This window comes from Brassica napus, chromosome C9 (assembly GCF_020379485.1).
Source record: "Brassica napus cultivar Da-Ae chromosome C9, Da-Ae, whole genome shotgun sequence".
Lineage (NCBI taxonomy): Eukaryota > Viridiplantae > Streptophyta > Magnoliopsida > Brassicales > Brassicaceae > Brassica > Brassica napus.
The window spans coordinates 13461228-13482928 of NC_063452.1; the positions used below are offsets into that span (position 1 = coordinate 13461228).

General features: G+C 37.3%; 1 protein-coding gene, 1 non-coding gene and 1 pseudogene across 2 annotated transcripts; 1 reads left to right on the forward strand and 2 right to left on the reverse strand.

The window, feature by feature from the left end:
• Window positions 1-492: 492 nt before the first annotated feature.
• Window positions 493-8676, forward strand: LOC106398032. Its single transcript, XM_048767674.1, has 7 exons — window positions 493-673; window positions 6070-6204; window positions 6283-6553; window positions 6641-6956; window positions 7038-7500; window positions 7559-7882; window positions 8120-8676. The coding sequence occupies exons 1-7, from the start codon at window positions 493-495 to the stop codon at window positions 8674-8676; spliced, it is 2247 nt and encodes a 748-aa protein (XP_048623631.1).
• LOC125593799 lies at window positions 6531-6637 on the reverse strand. The gene has a single exon (XR_007329690.1). It is a non-coding gene; the product is annotated as a small nucleolar RNA R71 (small nucleolar RNA).
• A 9460-nt stretch (window positions 8677-18136) lies between the features above and the next one.
• LOC111198360 lies at window positions 18137-20520 on the reverse strand (annotated as a pseudogene).
• Between the last annotated feature and the right edge of the window lie 1181 nt (window positions 20521-21701).

Below are 21701 nucleotides of genomic sequence, written 5' to 3' on the forward strand. Positions count from 1 at the left end.
GCGGATATATATATAAAACGTGTTACGATAAAGCTATAGTTAAGACTTAAGAGAGTGACTGACAATCTGCTCTCTTTCATAATTGATGTTTGTTTTTGAGACAAATCACGTTTATATCGCCTTTTCTTAATTAGGTATGGAAGATTCTACTAGTTTGACAAATATATGAACTAAAGTCCGTTTTGCTTTGCCGTTGTATGTGCTAATAATAAGTTAGTTTAAAGAAAGAAAAAAAATACTGCTCTTCAACCAATTGACACAAGATTTTCCTTTTCCAAATTGGCACACTTTCAGATTAGTAAATATTTGCATTAGCACATGCCTTTATTGGGTAAAGAATTCTAGAGGAGTTATTAAATTTTGAAATTCCATTCTTATTGGTCTGTGAATTTTTAAAATCTAAATAGAATCCATTGTTATTGGAGTGATGATTTTTAAATTCCACTCAAAATCCTTTGTTATTGGAATAATAAAGTTTTCAGCAATTTGGATATGGACCATATGGATACGCTTAAATTGGCGGAAACAGAATCGACATTGTGGGCTGAGGCACAAGTTGTGAATGACCAGAGGATGCCACCACCAATAATAGATATGATATTGCCGTCGATCCCAGGAAGATGGTGTTTCACAGATGGCTCGTGGAAAGAGGGGGTTACTTTTTCAGGGCAAGGTTGGCTTAGTACTTTGGAAGGTTTTAATGGATTGTTGGGGGCGAGGAATGTTCGGGCTAGTCTTTCGCCTCTTCATGCGGAGATGGAAGCGCTACTATGGGCAATGGAATGTATGAGGAATTTACGTCAATTTCAGGTCACGTTTGCAACAGATTGTTCTCAATTGGTGAAGATGGTTTCGGAACCAGAAGAATGGCCAGCATTTGCAAATTATTTGGATGATATCAAGATCCTGAAAGAGAGTTTCTCCCGATCAGAGCTTATCTATGTACCACGAACGCACAATTCAAAGGCGGATAGTCTAGCACGCAGTGCTAGAAAGCAATCGTCTTTCGTCGTTCACATGGATGAAGATTACCCGGTTTGGTTTACAGAGTCAGTATGAGTCTGTATTGTTGATGACAAAAAAAAAAAAAAAGATTCTATTAAAATCTATTGTTATTGGGATGTAAATTTTCTTTGTTTTTACTCATAGTACTCAACTTTGAGAATATCATCTATACCCATAAGATTTTTGAAATCAATGTAATAAAATACACTCACATACAAAAACTCAAATTGAAGAATGAAATAATATACAAATCACAATTTTAACATAATACAATTCACAACTTAAAAAAATAGAAAAAATTAAAAATAGTTTTAAAAAAGCACTTTCGTATTTTTTAATTAAATATTTCAAAAATAATAATTTAAAATTTTTTTACAAAAATTCAAATTTAAAACATATATTTCGAAACTATATAATTTTTTATTATTATATATATATCTATATAAAGTAAGAAGTATAAATTAATTTTTTTGGTCATTTTATTTCTTGAGATCTTTTTTTATGACAAAAACTTTTTTAAAAGTTGTTTAAGAATTGCCTTAATTGAAATAATTATCTTTCCTTTTTTTTTTCTACCACCATTAATTTCTTAATTTAAAAGTTAATAACAATCAATAGAATTCTATACACAAGTAATGAAAATCTGTGTAAAAGTATTTGATAAAATCTGTTAAATCTAGTTAACTTGTAAAATCCTCTCAATTATTAAAATCATCAAATTCCACAGAAATTCATGTTCCAATAACCAATAAGTTACAGATTGATTTTCGATATGACTGACTGTTTTTAGAAAATGGTGTGAAAGGCCTTAAATACAATAACAAGAGTTTATACCATTTGGGTTTACAACTTAGCTTATTTTATGAAACAACAATTATTGGGATTAATTCATTTACATATATATGACAATAATGCTCAATTCTTTCCTTACATAAAAGCTACGGAATTACCTAATATGATTAACATATATATATATATGACAATAATGCTCCATGATTAATATATATGAGATTTAATAACAATGTTTGTATCATATTTATTTTATATTTAATTTTATATTATTAATCATATTAAATTGTATGAAAATTTTAGATTTTTTTTATGTATTATTTTTTAAATTTTTTAAAACAACTATAAATTACTAAAAATGTTAAAAGTCCCACATTAAAAATTTGTGATCAATGATTTAACTTTTTTTTGTCCAAACAAGATAAAAATGATCATAAATAGTATGAATATGAAGTCTCATTAATAGATATTCATATTATATATACATATATTAATATAATTTAAATTAAATTATATACTATATAAAATATATAAAAATGTTAATTTCAAAATTTGCATTGAAAAATTATTGAGATCTTAATATTTTACTTTTGAAATTTGTGTTGAAAAATCTCACATTAAACGTTTTGTGATTCACGGTTTAAATTTTTGTTACATCAAATATAAAAATATTAATAAAATCATATGAGTAGTAAGTGTTAATAATAAATATTTATATTAAAATATAATATATATATATATATATATATATTTCAATATCACTAAAGTTTAAATATATACCATATAAAGTAAATAAAATAATTGCTTTGATTTATTTACCAAAAGCATGATTGTAAATAAACAAAAGATATTGGTTTTGATTTATGTGCTTACTTTAATGTATACAAATTATTTTTTAAATATGTGGTTTCTAATATGTTATTTGATCCCGACAATCCTAAAACTACACTTCTTCAAATCGAAATGATTTTTAATACTGGAACACTATATATATATATATATATATATATATATATATATATTATTTCATTCTGATTAAATAATTTAGTCTTGATTTTTATTCCTAAAAATTTTTTAATGAAATATCATGACAAGATTCCAATCACCTCATTTTGAGTTTGTTCGAAGAATGAGAGATTTGATCATCCGTCTAATGTTTGTTTCTCCCTAATATCATACCTAACTATAATAATTGTAAGAACGGGATATTTGAACTATTTATTATAAGTTTTCTGATTTATAATTCAAACAGTTCTTAGTTTATACATATTTTACATATACTAAAATGACAAATTATTATATATATTTTTATTGGTATACTCTTAAGTAACAAACCTCAAAAGCATATGTTAATAAAATAAGTAGTTTGTTTTGTTGTTCTTAAATTAGATGATTTTTAGATCGAACCGGTGAATATATACTAGACAAATATTTATATTTTGAGTCTGCATTTATATTCTATAATAAATTGATATATTATATTTGAACACTAAACTGTGAATAGAGCTTGCCATTGATTTTCGTCGAAATTTTGATTCTTAGATATGTTACAAATGTTCATCTTTTTGAATTAACACTTATGTAATTCACCGAATTCACAAAAGAAGTTAAAAAAACAACAAAACTTATATCATTGAAACAGAAACGAGAACAAAAGCACAATTTTATAGAGGTAGAAAATGAAACCACTTATGGAGAGTCAATAGTAAACAAATCGAGAGCAGAAAACCTAATCCCCTTTCGTCATTTTACAATCGATGTTGCCTTTCTGGTTTTGTTGATTTGTGTCATCCGCAAAACCTATTTTTTTGTGCATAGGAAGTCTTGAAAATAATTAAAATTTTATGTAATATGTTAACTCTTCACCAACGATGATACATTTAACAGACCAACATTTTACAATAGATAAAGATTGTAGTGTTGCAAAATATTAAAAATATTTAATGAACAAACATTAATATAAAAAACTCATCCCGTCCATCCGCGCGGGTTATCATCTAGTTAAACTAGTACTAGTAAAACAAATAAAATTACAAAACTTCAAGTACACACTATACGACACACACAAAATAGCAAATAAAAACAGATAGTTTACAAAAAAATAAAGCAATTAAATCACTAACAGAAATTAAAAGTGATTTTAAAACACCAAAATAATTGATTAGGAGCTAATATAAAATAATAATGAAAATAACGTTTTTATGTATTCAAATAAAATAAGAGTAGTCTCTATTTTTATATTATAAAAATGATGAATTTTGTTATAATTTTATTTAAAAAAATTATTGCAAGAGAAATGATTTTATATAAAGTTTTAATTTAAAAATTTATGTAAAAATCAAATGAAAATTCTCTATTTGTACAATTAGAAATGTTGAACTTTTATATATAATATAATAAAAATAAATAAATTGATTATAAAAATTAACTTCAAGTAATTGTAATGAAAAAATTACAATTATTCAATAATATTACAACACATGTCATTGACTATATATAAATTGCTTTAGTTGATGACATGTGTTCTTCATGACCCCACATTTTTAATTTTCAAGTGAATTGAATCTACCTAATCAACTTCCTTCTTTCAGCATGTCCATTGCATATGGCCTAAAAATTTACCAAAACAGTTAGAACATTTATACAAACAGTATACCAATGAATTTTTTCATTTATGGTCTATGATTAACTATAAAAAACTAAACACTAGATGAGTAAAGGATAGATATCAATACGAAAATGTCTAGAAAACTTTGTAAAATGCTTTTTTATACAATATACAGAATGTTAAACAAAAGTTAAAACCAAAATATTTTATAATATGAGTTCGAATAGAAAAACCCAATTACTTAAAATTTATTTCTGATTATAAACAAAAAAAGTATGGGTTTCACGTTATAGAAAAAAAGTAAATTATACATTATAAGAGATTTTAGTATGATGCAAGAAGTTCTTTCAGACGTGAATCTCATAGTGCAGTTCACGATGGTGCAATTGGACTTAAATTCTTATAAAAGATGTAAAATTGTCCACTATACTTTAATATTCTGTAACATGATAATTAATCAGCGATTTCATCATCTTTTTCTTATGATATCTGGTGGAGTCGTGCGCTGTCATTAACTCTCTTGGTGATAGATTTTCCTCGATTCGCTAACTGGCCATCGGTGTTTGTCCTCTTCGTATTTGGTGTGGTGATTTTCCTTTTAATAGGGTGTGATTTTCTGATACTTGATTTTCGATTTAATGTCAGCTTTTGTCCATCAACATTCAGGTTTGGTGGTGTCTTTCCGGTGGTAGAGATTCGATCATTCTATATTCAACCTATCAGTTTATGTTTGTTAGTCTTACGGATTAATGGTTTGTTCCATGTTCAGTCCATCAAGGGAAATTTCAAACATGACCACCATCGGCGTTCCTCTTCGGTGAACTGATAAGAAAATCCTTCTCAATAGTTTAAATAAGTCCAAGCGTTAGGCAGTGGTTTATGGCTTTGGTGTTGCAAGAGATTGTTTCAAGGATTGTGCGGTCATGGCCACTTGGATGAAGCAGTTGGGATGTTAGATACTTTTTTATAAGATGTCAAGAATGTTTGTACCGGTTAATACATATAAGTCTCTCCTTTATGGTTTAAAAAGAAGAGGATATGCTTTCCATGGAGTTTGTTATTCGAAAAGACGAAGATATCACTAGGAAGCAATGGACGGTTGTTTAGGATTGTGTCTAGGTCTAAAGTTGATAGATTGATTGAAAGATACTACCTTTACATTGAAACTTGATCACCCAAGGTCAATTCCCTTAGCCCATGAATTCTCCATCTCATAAGAAAGAAATGCTTTGTTCTTTATTGCATTTTAGTAGTATTCTCTCTTCAAAATCATCTTGCCAATTGATAGCATTTAGATTAACCATGGTCTTGCATTCTCTTTGCTTTAGAATCACTTAGAACTGGTTGGACATACTTTATACTATAACATTTGATTAGGAGCCTTGAAAACTTCTAACATCAAATTGGGGCCGTTGTCAAATTCTAAGTTGATTGTGACATTGAGATTTAGTCACTTGCTTGAGACTAAGTCAATTTTTGTTTAATTGTGTTATTGCATCTCTTTCTTTTTCTACCTTTGAATTTCAGGTGTATGATCACAAGAAGCAGATGTGCAACAAACCTAGTTCCAAGAGTGGAACACATTAGAGCACTTGAGAGGGAGATTGCAAGACAGAGAAGAGAAGTAGAGCAACATGCTCACTTGCAAAGGTTGGGGTTTGATATAGAGAATCTGCCTCAAGATGGTGATGCCCTAGGGGGCATTGATCCAAGAGCTGATCACCTTCGACCACAGCGCCAGCCACAACATCCACCGCGCCAAGCTCGTGCCATTGGAGCCTATGATCAACCTCACATTAATGGTCATAGGTTGGGAATCAGAGCACCACCAGTGGAGAACAGCAACTTTGAGATCAAGTCAGGGCTGCTCAACACCATAGAGAACAACAAGTATCATGGCCTTGCTGCTGAAGACCCTTTTGATCACTTGTACAAGTTTGATAAATATTGTGGCTTGTCCAAGACAAATGGTGTTTCTGGAGATCCTTTCAAGTTGAAGTTGTTCCCTTTCTCTTTTGGAGACAAGGCACACCAGTGGGAGAAGACTCTCCCAAGTGACACTGTCACTACTTGGGAAGAGTGTAAGAGAGTTTTCCTAGACAAGTTATTCCCTACTTCAAGAACAGCTAAGATCAGGAATGAAATCTCTGGGTTTCAACAGAAAGGTCTAGAGAGCTTCAGTGAAGCATGGGAGAGGTTCAAGGGCTACTGTTCTCAATGCCCTCATCATGGTTACAGCAAGGAGATTTTGCTTAGCACTTTCTATAGAGGAGCTCTACCACAGTGCAGAAACATGCTTGATACTGCCAGCAATGGTTTCTTTTTGGGAAGAACTGAGGAAGAGACAGAGGAACTGGTAGAGAACATGGCCAAGAGTGACTCGGTCTACAGTGAGGAGCATGATAGGGTCAACAGAAGTGATGATCAGCAGACAGAGAAAGAGATCAAGTCCTTGCAAGAGAAGATGGATTTGCTTCTTTCCAACCAAGCTAAACAAGAGCAGATGAACTTTGTGGGTGGTCCTAGTCAAGAGGTTCCTCCTAAGGTCAATGAGGTTGATGGTTTGGAAGGCCAAGAAGAGATATGCTTCATCAACAACAATTGTACTTGGTACAGGAAGGAACCTAACTTTCAGTACAACAACTACCAGCAAAGGTCTTACTCCAACAACCAGCAAGGAGGCTACCAGCCAAAGCAGAACACTCAGCAAGGGAGCTATCAGCCTAGGCAAAACATCCCTCATGGTTTCAACAATCACAGCAATCAGTCTACTCAAGTCCAAGGAAGTTCTTCACAAGCTCCAGCTTCAGATACAAGTGTGGATGGAATGTTCAAAAAGCTCTTGGATTTTCAGGCAAAGAATGAGAAAACAATGGGCTATGAGTTCAAAAACATTCACTCCAAGATTGATGGAAGCTACAATGAGCTCAACAACAAGATCCGAAATTCGGAGAACCAGTTTGCTTCTATGAATTCTCAGCCAAGTCGCCAACAAGGGTCATTACCTGGAAAGCCAGAGCAAAACCCCAAGGAAACAATGAAGGCAATCACCCTAAAGAGTGGTAGAGAGTTGCCTCCAAGAGTTCTCACCAAGGATGGTGAAAAAACAAGGTGGGGAGGTGGCCATCAACATTGATGATGAAGTGGTGATTGTAGATGAGAAGGTTGATGAAGAGATTCTGGAAAAGATTGTTGAAGCTAAGGGTAAAGAGAAGGTTGGAGAGGAGAAGAAGATAGTGAAACATGGTGAAACTGCTACTCTAACGAAGGAATCGTCTTTTGTTCCTCCTCCCTTTGAGCCAAAGCTGCCATTCCCTGGAAGATTCAAAAGACAGCTATTGGAGAAGTACAAGGCACTCTTTGAGAAACAAATGAGTGAAGTTCAGGTCACAATGCCCATCATTGATGCTTTTATGTTGGTCCCTCAGTACAGCAAATTCTTGAAAGATGATGTGGCTGCAAAGAAGAAAGATATGGAAGGTATGATGATCTTAACACACGAGTGCAGCGCCATTATCCAGAGGTTAGATGTTCCAAGAAAGCTAGAAGATCCATGATGTTTCACCTTACCTTGTGCTCTAGGACCCATGGTGTTTGAGCGGTGTCTATGCGATCTTGGAGCTAGTGTCAACTTGATGCATTTGTCTATTGCAAAGAAGCTTGGATTTACTCAATACAAGAAGTGTAGACTCTCTTTGGTGTTGGCTGATGGATCAGTGAAGATTCATGTTGGTATCCTAGAAGACATTCCCTTGATGGTTGGTAACTTTGAGATCCCTACTGATTTTGTTGTGTTGGAGATGGGTGAGGTAGCCAGAGACCCTTTGATCCTTGGAAGACCATTCTTAGCCACAACAGGAGCTATTGTGAATGTTAGAGAAGGAAAGATTGATCTTCATCTTGGAAAAGGGAACATCCTCCACTTTGACATCAATGAAGTGATGAAGAGGCCAACCATCCAGAACCAAATTTTCTACATAGATGAAATGGATGACCTGGCTGATGAGCTTCTAGAGGAGTTGGCACTTGAAGACCATCTACATCATGCTTTAACAATTGAAAGAGAGGTCCAAGTGATTGAGAACAAGGAAAGTGATGCCTATGTGAAGGTGTTGGATTCTCACAAGGGGATTGGTGGTGAGGATCAAAATGAGGAGCTTACACATGAGATTCAACATGCTGCCTCAGCTACTCAACAAGAAGACATTCATCAAGAGGACTGGAGTGAACTAAGGCGCCTAAAGTGGAACTTAAACCTCTTCCCCAAGGTGTAAGGTATGCTTTTCTTGGCCCTAATGAGACTTACCCTGTGATAGTGAGTAATGAACTGAATGAAAATGAATTGTCTAAACTTTTGAATGAACTGAAAAAGTATAGAAAGGCAATAGGCTACTCACTAGATGATATTAAAGGGTTATCACCTTCTTTATGCATGCATAGGATACATCTAGAGGATGAATCTATGACTTCTATAGAACATCAAAGAAGGTTGAACCCCAACTTGAAAGATGTTGTTAAGAAAGAGATTCTAAAACTCCTAGATGCAGGAGTAATCTATCCTATTTCGAATAGCAAATGGGTGTCTCTTGTGCATATTGTCCCAAAGAAGGGTGGATTAACTGTGGTTAAAAATGATAAGAATGTACTAATTCCAACAAGAACAATAACAGGACATAGGATGTGCATAGATTATAGAAAATTAAACTCAGCATCTAGAAATGATCATTTTCCATTGCCATTCATTGATCAAATGCTTGAGAGACTTGCAAATCATCCCTATTATTGTTTTCTTGATGGGTATTCAGGGTTCTTCCAAATACCCATACATCCAAATGATCAAGAGAAAACAACATTCACATGCCCTTATGGTACCTTTTCTTATCGAAGGATGCCATTTGGGCTATGTAATGCTCCAGCCACCTTCCAAAGGTGCATGATGTCTATTTTCTCTGATCTTATAGAAGATGTTGTGGAGGTGTTCATGGATGACTTCTCTGTCTACGGATCTTCTTTTTCTGCTTGTTTGTCCAATCATAGCAGGGTCCTAAAGCGTTGTGAAGACACCAACCTTGTGCTGAACTGGGAAAAGTGTCACTTCATGGTTAAAGAAGCGATTGTGCTTGGACACAAGATTTCAGAGGAAGGGATTGAGGTGGAGAAGGCTAAGATTGAAGTGATAGTTGGGTTAGCTCCACCAAAGACAGTGAAAGACATTAGAAGCTTCCTTGGTCATGATGGGTTCTATAGAAGATTCATCAAAGACTTCTCCATGATGGCTAGGCCAATGACTAAGCTTCTATGCAAGGAAGCTGCATTCAACTTTAATTGGGAATGTCTAGAAGAATTCAACAAGTTGAAGGACAAGATGGTTAGTGCCCCCATTGTGCAGCCACCAGATTGGGATCTCTCCTTTGAGATAACGTGTGATGCTAGGGACTATGCTGTGGGAGCTGTTCTTGGCCAAAAGAAGGACAAGAAGACTCATGTGATCTACTATGCGAGTAAAACTCTTGATGAAGCCCAAATGAAGTATGCTACAACTGAGAAGGAGCTGCTAGCCATTGCCTATGCCTTTGAGAAGTTCATAAGCTATTTGGTTGGATCAAAAGTCATAGTCTACACTGATCATGATGCATTAAGACACCTCATGGCCAAGAAGGATGCTAAGCCAAGACTGTTGAGGTGGATCTTGCTGTTACAAAAGTTTGACCTAGAGATCAAAGACAAGCCAGGAGTTGAGAATGGTGTAGCTGATCACTTGTCTAGACTGAAGATTGAGTGTGGGATCCCCATTGATGAAGGGCTTCCAGAAGAACAAATCATGGCAATTAGAGCAGTGGTAACAGTTTGTGACACTGGAAAGAAGCTTGAAGAGGTGAAGGCAAATGAAGAGAAAGGTCCTTGGTATGCTGATTTGGTGAACTACTTAGCTTGTGGAAGAGAGGCAATGGGTCTTGAAAGATATGCTAAGAAGAAGTTCTACAAAGATGTGAAGAGATACTATTGGGATGAGCCTTACCTCTACGTCATTTGTAGAGATCAACTCTATAGAAGAGTAGTAGCTGAAGAATAAGTTGAAGGGATCCTTACACACTGTCATGGATCATCCTATGGAGGCCATTTCGCTACTTTCAAGACTGTTTCGAAGGTGTTACAAGCTGGGTTTTGGTGGCCTCATATGTTCAAAGACACTCAAGACTTTGTCGCTAAGTGTGATTCATGCCAAAGGAGAGGGAACATCACCAAAAGGAATGAGATGCCCCAAAATCCAATTCTAGAAGTGGAGGTGTTTGATGTATGGGGTATTGATTTCATGGGACCATTCCCATCATCTTTTGGCAATAAATACATCTTCGTAGCCGTTGACTACGTCTCCAAGTGGGTGGAAGCTATAGCAAGTCCCACCAATGATTCTAGAGTGGTGATCAAGATGTTCAAGAGCACTATCTTTCCAAGATTTGGAGTCCCAAGAGTTGTGATCAGTGAAGGAGGATCTCATTTCATCAACAAGTTGTTTGAGAATCTTCTCAAGAAGAATGGTGTGAAGCATAAGGTTGCAACCCCTTACCATCCTCAAACAAGTGGTCAAGTTGAGATCTCCAACAGAGAAATCAAGTCTATTTTGGAGAAAACTGTGGGAACTACAAGAAAAGATTGGTCTATCAAGCTAGATGATGCACTTTGGGCTTATAGGACTGCTTACAAGACTCCTTTGGGAACCACACCTTTCAACCTTGTGTATGGAAAGGCTTGTCATCTACCAGTTGAGCTTGAGTACAAGGCATTGTGGGCTGTTAAGTTGCTAAATTTCGACATCAAGAGTGCCAAAGAGAAGAGACTTCTCCAACTCAATGAGCTTGATGAGATTAGACTGGATGCTTTTGAGAACTCAAGGATTTACAAGGAGAAAACCAAAGCTTTTCATGACAAGAAGATCTTGAAGAGAGAATTTAGTGTTGGAGATCAAGTGCTTCTCTACAACTCTAGACTGAAGTTGTATCCCGGGAAGCTCAAGTCAAGATGGTCCGGTCCTTTCAAGATAAAGGAAGTTAGGCCATATGGGGCAATTGTGTTATGGGACAAGAATGGTGGAGACTTTACAGTCAATGGACAAAGAGTTAAGCTCTACATGGGAACCACAATGGAGGAGAAACGAATCTCGGTTTCACTCTCCGACCCCGTCACCGCCTAGCCAAAGGAAAACAAAGTCAAGCTAGAGACTTAAAACAAGCTCACTTGGGAGGAAGTCTCATGTCTATCCTTGTAAATAAAAAAAAATGGAGTAACTCACGCGGGATTGCTTACCCGCGTGACGCGAGCTGGAGAGATCTCGAGCGGAGCAAACACGGGTTACCTTACCCGCTCGCACGAATTTGGTCGGTGACGAAAATCTCACGAGGGTTGAGGTCACGCGGGTTCCTCTACCCGCTCGCACGACAGTCGCATTCGGAGATATTATGACGCGGGGTAAAGCACGCGGGGTCGCACGAGTTTCTCCTACCCGCGTCGACGGGTCAAAACCCGCTCAGGTATGATTTCTACCCTTAAACCCGGTGACCCGACCCAACAACCCGACAAACCGACCCGGTTCAACCCTAAAACACCCCCTACCCGCGTCTCTCTCTCCCTTTTCCTCTATCTCGCTTTCACAAAACATCCAAACCTCTCACACCAAATCACCCCATATCTCACTCAATTCTCCACCAAACCACTCCATTCTTTTTCCTAAATCCAAGCTTTCGCCCCTGTAGTCTGTTTTCTTGATTCAACTTGTCATTTCCTTTCATCCAAAGCAAGGTATTGTATCACAAAGATCAATTTCGTAGGCCTCATGAACCCTAGAAATTTGAACTTGAAATTTGATTTTTCTCTTGCTTGATTCTTGTGAAATAGACTGGGGAAAACTTATATATCATGTTGGGTTGTTGATTCTATGGTGAATTTGAGTTGAATTTGAACTTTGAAAATTAGGGTTCATGAGATTTGGGGATTTTTCGAAACTACTATAATTCCATATGACTTTGGCTTGGTTTGGTTAGTTAGGGTGTTTGAGAACTTAATTAGAGAACTTTCTAATTGAAGAACTCATTTGATGCTTAAATTTTGCTTAAAGGCCTTATTCTTTGCTTACATCCATCTCTTGTGGCCTTATATCAATAACTTGTGTGCAATGTGATAGTTTTGCTTAAGCTAAGTGATCATGAATTGAATTCACATTTGCATTATCAAGTTTCCTACTTCCATTTGCTTATCCTTTTCCAAGGTTTAATATTGTCAGGTACAAATGGGTAGAAAGGATCAACACAAGATAGAGACCGAGAAACAAGAACTTGCCAAGCAATAGACTGCTAGACATGGGAAGCCTTTAACCTCCAAATCTACAACGGGAGGAACTTCTAGGAAACAAGCCTTGGCGGCAAAGAAGAGAGATGGCAAGCGGGTTATAACTGCCGAGGGAGTGGATGCTAGTGGTAGAATGCTAGCCCCTCCCAAAAGATCTAAGGAACCAAAAGGCAAGGAAGTAGCTCTTCCTCAAGTGGAGGAAAATGAAGACATCACTGAAGAAGATCAAGCTCCCCTCAAGAAAGCCACAGTGTTTAAAGGGAAGAAGGTTGATACTGAGAGGGATAGAACCAAGACACCAACTGAAGATGAGCTATATGGGCATTTGAAGAATGGTGTGTTATGGCCTCCAACTCGATTTGCGGATATCAAGATTATGGAAGAGTTGGAGATAGGTGACGACATTACGCAAATGTTGGAGCACATGAACATGCAAAGCTTCTTCACTATGGCCTACCCTCCCTATGAAGATGAGTCATGTCAGTTCTTGGCATCATTAGAGGCCACCTTTCACACCACCAAACATGTGAGGCAAGGATGGGGAAAGATCAAATTCAAGATCCATGGGAAGGTTTACTACGTGACCTTCAAGGAGATTGGACAAGCACTTGGTCTTAAGGATTTGGAGGAATCATCCATCCCCATACCTTATGATTCAACTAAGGAGGAGAACATTGCCAACATTGTTTGGAAGGTGTTGGCGGGGAAGAGTCGCAAGGCAAGCCGCGACAAGAACGCCTTCATTCGCCATCCTTCCGTGTGCTATCTCCACCGGTTGATTGTCCACACCATTTTCCCAAGGAAAGAACCAGACACTGTTAATGATGAGGAGCTACAACTTCTTCACCAAACCGTCCAACATTATGCTCACCCATCTCAGTTGCCTCTTGTCAGCACTGATTTCTACAAGAATTTTGGAATGGTGGGATTCTTTGTGAAGCGCCTCATCCACTACAAAGAGTGGGCTTGGACAACGAGTGACTCGGAACCTCAGATTGGAATTGGTGGCTTGATAACTCCACTGATTAAGTTCAAGGATATACCCTTAGAAGATGATCCAACTGGTCCCGCTTTCATGGATGGAAGCTACTTGAAGAAAACTCAGTACTTCAGTGGAAGGTTCGAGGGAACTTGTGTCTACTCTTACCTACAGTCTACAAAGGAGGTTGAAGTGCTTCTCCCAAATTGGGACCTCACGAGCTTGACGCGACCAGGAGCTATTAGCTTTGATATTGGGGAAGAACACCTCCTTGGACCCCATGGTCCTCTAGGCCCCATGAGATCTCCCAAGAAGAAGAAGACTGCAGATAGATGTGGTGTGTTCCAAGAGGACACTTCCAGTTTAAACTCTGAGCTCCTCTATGGTCCTCCTCGTTACCACTTTGAGCAACGTCCTAGAGTCTTACCCAATGGTCCCCTTTGCCAAGCTCATGAGCATATTGGCAACCTCCAAAGGTGGAACAAAGCTCATGACATAACTATCTTCAAGCTCAAGGACAAATGTAAGAAGTTGAGTAAGACTGTGAAGAGGCAAGCAGAAGCTTCAGCTCAGTTCATGAAGAAGGTGGCTGATCTACTGACCAGAGGAGCTGTGGCAGGATGCTCATCAACAGATTTTGACTTCCTTAACCCCAAGCCGCAGCCCCCAATAGATCCTTTGGCACTCAGTTTCCCCGCCACCAAAAAAAAGCTGCTCCGCCGGAAGAGAAACCCACCAGCTCAACCATCAGATTCAGGAAACAAATCTCCATCCCTTGCCTCGACAGATAAGGAAGCTGACACCGAGGATGAGGCATCGGCCTCTTCCCACGCTCCCTATTGAGGTACTCCTCCACCTTTCCATTGTATATACCAGTTTTTCTTTGCATTTATCTCTCCTTTCGGTATCTCCTTCAACTTCCTAACACAGAGACTGTGTGAACTAAGTTTGGGGGAGGTACCAAGTATTTGATCATGTTTTCTTTGATGATTTGAGTCCCACGCATTGCATTGTACATACATATATGCATAGAAAAACCAAAAAATTTGAAAATTTTGAAAAACACAAAAAGAAACGTGTAGTTGCATCACTTGCACTTTTAGGATTGAGTCTAGAGCATATAGGTTGCATTCACTTGCATTGGGAACAATGATTTAAAATGCCTTGTAAAGTAACTCTTGTCTAGAACTCAAAGTGATACCCTAGTTAAACATATCAAGTAGCTTAAGCATCTCTTGAAAGCCTTGCACGTTTCGAGCCTTGAAAACTCTTCTTGAAACTTGTTTGCTTGCTTGATATTGACATTGTTCTTAAGATCAGCTCCAATCTGAACTTGGCTTCAATGAACTTAATCTCTCTTGCATATGGGAATTTGCACACTTGATCATGGATCTCATACACATTTGAGTTATCTTATTCCTTTATGCCAATTTTTGTTAACCTAAATGGCACTCCACACCCTACAACCCTAACCATTCTTTGAGACCAAACAGTGAATTGCATGAGTGAGGCCTCTTTTAATAGCTTGTTATGTGCAAAATCTTGAGAGTATTGGAGGCGACATAGATTGGTTCTCATCTCTTGTTAGCAAAATGAGCTAGCATTTGGGAATAGTGAGAGGGGTTTGTGTGTTCTAAATTTCAATATCTTAGGTTTGGGGAGTAAGAAATATGAGAAAGATGAACGAAAGAGTGTCAATAGAAAAGAAAACTCTAGGGACAAAAGAAAAGTATGAAGCCCTAGATTATGTACAAAAGAACCTTCCCCCTTATAAAAAAGAAAAAAAAAAGAGAGAAAAGAATCAAAGAGAAGGTGGGGAAGGAAATGAGAAAGAGCTAGAGCATGTAAAAAGTGCATTAAAATCCCTAGTTGGTTGAGTCAAAAGAAAAAGAGAGTTGTTCATTGGGTGAGTGATGTGAGTGGGTGTTATTTTGGTTTTTAGATGATGATAAAATGGTAGAACTTGTGATCACTTAAAAAAAAAGGGTAGAATGATGAGAATGAATCTATGTATGCATGAGTTGCTTCTAGTCTTAGATAAATTTTGCATAATGATCAAGCTCCTTGTTTTTGAGTGATAACCACCTTGAAATGATAACATTTGAACCCTTCTCTTCATTCATATTTGACCATTGCTTACCTAGCAAAATGATTGAGATCATGTGCCCATTTGTGAGAATTCACCTTGTGTGCGTGTGTGTGAATCAATGTGAGAGCTGGTTGAAGGGACTTGTTAGTTGATGAGTATTGCGACTTGTGTAGAGGCATAAGAGTAGGGATAGGCCTAGAGAAGCTAGAGTATAATAAGAGAGTTGCTCATGCTATTTGCTATGTTTCTTTAGGATGTTAAGTTGAGTGCTAGGAAGTGTTACTTTTGGCTATGAATTCCCACCTTCAAACCTCTCTCCTATATGAGTTCTTGCAAGTTCACTTGAAGACAAGTAAAGAACAAGTTTGGGGGAGTTGATATCTTGCATGTTTGCATTGTTTTAAGTCTCCATTTTGCACATAATGATCATATAGATTAGAAATTTAACATCTTTAGGATCCATATTGCATTCATATGTCTTTATCAGGTATTGGAGTGTCCTATGGAGTGATTGGAGGTGTTTGGAAACATTTTGGTTAAAAAGGAGTGAAGAATGAACATTGTTCCGGATCAGACGAGTTTAACTCGGGTTAAGACAACACGGGTTCACTCACCCGCGTCGCCGAGTCGAGAGGACGCAACATGAGCTCCAGCGCGGGTCGAACGACGCGGGATCCATTACCCGCGCGCATGAAGAAGCAGCATCATCGACGATCCAACGCGGCTTGGATCACGCATATGGCCTACCCGCATGCACGAGAATGGAGCTGCTCGACGTCTTGACGCGGGTTGCGCTCACGTGGGTTCCCTTACCCGCATCACGAAGAGAAGGAACCGATAGAGTCACGCGGGACGGAGCCACGCGGGAGCGCCTACCCACGAGCATGACGGAGAAGCCTCAACGACGATCCGATGCGGGTTGGCTGACGCGGGTTGTGCCCGTCCATTTCTACCAGAGTCGAAACTTATCTTTAGTCGGATTTTAATGTTTTTAAGGGGCTTTTTAGACTTTTTAATGGAAACCATTAGGTTTACCAATGACATATAAATACTCTTGTAATCCCAAAGTTGGGACTTATCTTGTTTTCTGTCTAATCAAAATGGAACCTTTAGGTAAAAGACCTAATCTTGATCATTATCCTTTGGGATTGCTTTGTTAATTTGATCGCTAATCATGATTAACACCAAATCATCATTGATTCTTGGGTTTATCATGAAGATTAGTGAGTAGTCATACTTGGATTCATAGGTTAGGGAGATTAAGGGTGATTAGGCTAGATCTAAGGTGTTGTAGCACAAATCCATCTTGTTCCTTGCTAGTAAAGTGCTTTAATACTGTTTTAGAGTTGACCTCTCTAAAGTTGAGGTTTAGGCATTTCACACTCGAAAGGTGTTCGATGAAATGCCTGAACCAACTCTACTAAGCTTTTAACATTCTTTACCAAAGAGATTTGATGTTAAAGGTGTTAAGATGGCTAATGGACTTGAAATTAATGATTGCTTAGATAATATTCAACCAAAGAAATTTGATGTTTGAGTTATCTTGGTGAATGAGCATTCATCTAGAGATAGATTTTGTTTAGGATTGTGTCTAGGTCTAAGGTTGATAGATTGATTGAAAGATATTACCTTTAGATTGAAACTTGATCACCCAAGGTCAATTCCCTTAGCCCATGAATTCTCCCATCTCATAAGAAAGGAAAGCTTTGTTCTTTATTGCATCTTAGTAGTATTCTCTCTTCAAAATCATCTTGCCAATTGATAGCATTTAGATTAAGCATGGTCTTGTATTCCCTTTGCTTTGGAATCACTTAGAATTGGTTTGACATCCTTTATACTATAACATTTGATTAGGAGCCTTGAAAACTCCTAGCATCACTGACAGAAGCAGAAGTGGATGCTTCCCTACATTTCACTTGAACACATGGTGTTTCATTGAAGTTGAAACTCAGGAGATAGATACAGATGTGATTTTTAAAACATTGATTCAGATCAAAACGTGTAAGCGAGTATAGTCACCTCGGTGTTGATATTGTCACTAATTGCAGAAACGGTGAAGGTGCGGTTGTTTATGGGGAAATTTTATGGCGTGACACCTACATGGAAGACAAAATCTTGCTTTCGCGGATTCATAATAGCCAGAGTGAGAGGGATACGACGCACAAGATTAAAACAAACTGATTAATTTACTCCATCAAAACGGCATTGTTTGCGGTATTGATATAAATTATCTTCTTTGATCATCAACAGTCTAATTCTGTATTCTAACATCTGCAAATTGATCTTTGTCAATGGTAATTGAGACATGTAATCAAGTAGCATCAGACTCTAAACACGTTTCACATAGTATATCACTGCTTCCAATATTTCCTTACACTGGTGATAAAGAAAAACATTACTAATGCAATTGAGGTGACTGAATAAATTTTCTGTACATGTTTCAATGCCTTCTTTTGTTTCATTTGACAAACAATCAAACTCACCCAAAAACTCACGCTTTGACTCGGTACACATCCTTTTATGTTCAGCTCCATTGAGGAAAGACAAAGCACAAGCCAGTTTCGTTACGACCTGAGATGATTTTGCATGTTCCTTTTTGGTCTGTGCCCTTTGAGGTAATCTTAGACTTGAGTGCTAAGCTACTTATTTGTCGTAACCTTCGAGGTCACCGAAAGAAACATCATCCTCATTCCCTGTGAACATTGGAGTCCAATCATGAGCATCATCTTCTTCTTCTGGCCAATCACCATCATCATCATCATTGGGTGTTAGGCTTAGGCTTGCACCACTTTTCTCGTTCTTACGGATTGGTTGTTCCTAGATAACAGCTTTATCAATGAACTCTGCATTTTCAGACCCGCGATCTGGCGTTTCTCGAAATCGGGATACATGATTGAAGGAGGTTCAAAGGCATATATTCTTGGAGAGAGAAACTCATGGGGAGCATGGTTGTAGTAACTCGAAGTTGATGGTGTAATATATTCCTTAAGAATATCTCTATAGCGTGTGTCTGTGGAAGTGTTTTGATTCTGAAGCTATTTCATCCACAATGCCCTTGCTTGTATCACCTGCAAATAAAAAAAATTATCTTGAGTAACAACAATTATGTTTGTATTTAAAAAAAAAACAATTATGTTTGTGTGGATGGAAGAAGACTGAGGGAGGGTTACCTGTGGAGAGGACGAAAGTTGAGCATTATGTTTATTGAGCCGTGAAAGGAGAAGAACAAAATAGACTTTTCAGAAGTAACCAACAGTATATGGCATGGACAGAGTTCTATTCTCAGTGCAGCTAACCTCGGAGCATGACGTTCTATATCTAAAGCATGACCTCTCTGTGCATCAGACAAACTGATACAAAATTTTCAGATGAGAGATGAGGACGAAGAGTTACAAAATTTGAGCCTTCTTAGCCTCAAAACACTTTGAATAAATAACTTCAAATAACTTCAAAGTGTCGTAATGCATCAGACCCAACTCAGCTAAGAAGTGAACCATGTTCTCCATCTCCGGGTCTGGATTGGTAGCTTTGATGAACCTCGCAAGGAACACATATTGTGTTGGAACTGTCAAGTACCACTCCAGACTTCCCAAAATGGTTTTCTCCATCACGAGAATTTGCTTGTTCTGGTAAGAGTTGTTTGTGATGTATATAACAAATCATTGACATGTTCACACCAAAATCAGCTCTACCTGATAATAATATTGTAAGCATTATGATATGTATGTTACATCACATACCTGAGGAGGCCAGATTTCTTCGTATTTAGAGGCTATGAGCAAAGCACTAACGCCTAGAAGCTGTAAGTCTCTCTTGGAATAGTTTTTAGAGACAGGAACAGATCAATTATGTTGATGGTGAGGTAAAGCGTCTCAGGAGACAGATCAAACTTGACATGAACGTCTAGAGGCCAGTCTAGAAGAATTGATCTCATCTTTCGTTGATCTCAGTATGTGTCTGCATATACATCTAAGGCTTGCTGCAACAGGAAACAAAACATAAACATTAAAACGTATCCATAAAGCATATTAGAATAAAGGTTCTGACAATAAGTACCTCAACCTCTTTGTAGAAAGCGTACATGTCCTCAACATACTCCACAGCACCAAGGTCATTGTCTTTGTCCGCGGAATCAATATCAAGAGTTCTGGAAGCAGCAGCCTAAAGTCAAGTATGTAACCAACCAATCAATCACAAAAAGCATATTCAAATGCCGATTTTTAAAAACCAAAGAAACTCTTACCTTGCTTCGAGCATTGAGAGTGGAAGAGTATGTAACTTTCTTCTTGGATGCAACATCGTGTCTCTGATCCTGTTTAGCTTTAGCAACCTCGTCTGTGTCTGGACTGATCAAAATCACTTAGTGTTGCTGCTGCGGCTGCGGCTTAACAACAGCTCTTGCTTTCTTTTGAACCGCTTCTGCTTTCTTGGCTACATTGATTGGCTGTTTAGTGATAAGACAAAGAGGGACAGATTCAATAATCATATGTAGTCTTGGAAAAAAAAAAGAAGAGAAATAGAACCTTTTTGTTAGCGTTTTCAAGCTACTGGGCACGAAGTCACGGTTCAAGGGGCGATTCAACTTTCCTGCTTCGACTCCGGGGGAAGAGAAGAGATGTTTATGATGTAGCCAAGAGCACGACGGTTCTTTGCTTCCGCGATATGACCACCTGTTGATTCAAAAACATAATTACCGATTTGAACCGATCAGAAACAGCCATACGATCTAAATCTTCAATTATTATGATGATCCTAGGGTTAAGGAAAAAGGGAATAGTTGCTCAAAAAAATGAGAAGGGGATTAGATCGATCGAAAACCGTTTCGGAGGAAATATACAGGTATATAGAATTATTCATGGAGGTTTTCTCGTAATTAAATGTTTATAACACTAATTGCCAAAAGATACAATGAACGACATGGAATGCAAAGAGATGAGAGGATGAGAAGTTAAACTTCCGATGTTAAGGAAAACAAAGGCGGTGACGTGAACTCCGGAATACGAAAACGATGAATGAAGCCCTCGCCGTCTGAAACACAAAACGTAACATTTAATTATTTCCTTTCCCATCAGACCAAACACTGAGGCCCATATCCAACTTAAAGACAAAACACCACTTTCATTATCAGACCCAAAACGAAGGCCCAACCAAGCCTATTAATGTCTCATTGATCGAACCAAAAACACGGGGGACTCGGACCAAACAACAAATGACGCAAAGTAAAACGTGGGTCCCACAAACATTAAAAAAAAAACTGACGTGGATGGCCTGAGAAGAGGGGAAAGTGTGGCATTATATATACTTAAAGCATTGCCCCCGCGCAAGCGCAGAGTTGTGGACAGAGTTCTTGTTTCATTTCAATATTTTTGCTAGGGTTATTGTAGTTGTGATTTTTGCGTTTTGAGTTGTTTTCAAGTTTTTTTTATTGTTATAGGGTTAGAGTTGTGATGATGAACTATGTATGCATTGTTCTACACTTACGAAGGACTAAACTGTGTTAGTAATGTGATTGGTATAATTCGTGTTGTTGTTTGTTGTGTCACTGAGACTTATTGTTTGTTTTTTTTTTAATTTGTTTCTTTTACTGTTGAGAGTATATAAATTATATTAAAGTTGTTGAAAATACTTTTTGTTTCTGGATATTTTTTCTCCAGTTAGTCGTGTAAGTTGTGTGTATTAAGTAATAATTTTTATTATCCTTATTATGTTTGTTATAAGTTTTTATTTTATTTTTAAACTTGTTGTTCTTACCGGACCTTTAAAACAAATACATGAAGACTTGTAGAAATAACTATAAGATGAGTGACAGTTCTGAGTATTTGGGCTTTAATGAGTTTTAAACGAATTTATGTATTTTTCATAAGAAGATAATAGCATTGGCTTGTTGA

What these genes read in the sequence shown, in the direction of transcription:
- LOC106398032 (XM_048767674.1), top strand. Translation starts at nt 493, where the DNA reads ATGGACCATATGGATACGCTTAAATTGGCGGAAACAGAATCGACATTG. An exon ending in TGATCAACCTCACATTAATG is followed by an intron (nt 6,205 to 6,282) that starts GTCATAGGTTGG and finishes TCAACACCATAG; the next exon opens with AGAACAACAAGTATCATGGC. An exon ending in AAGAGTTCTCACCAAGGATG is followed by an intron (nt 7,501 to 7,558) that starts GTGAAAAAACAA and finishes TGGTGATTGTAG; the next exon opens with ATGAGAAGGTTGATGAAGAG.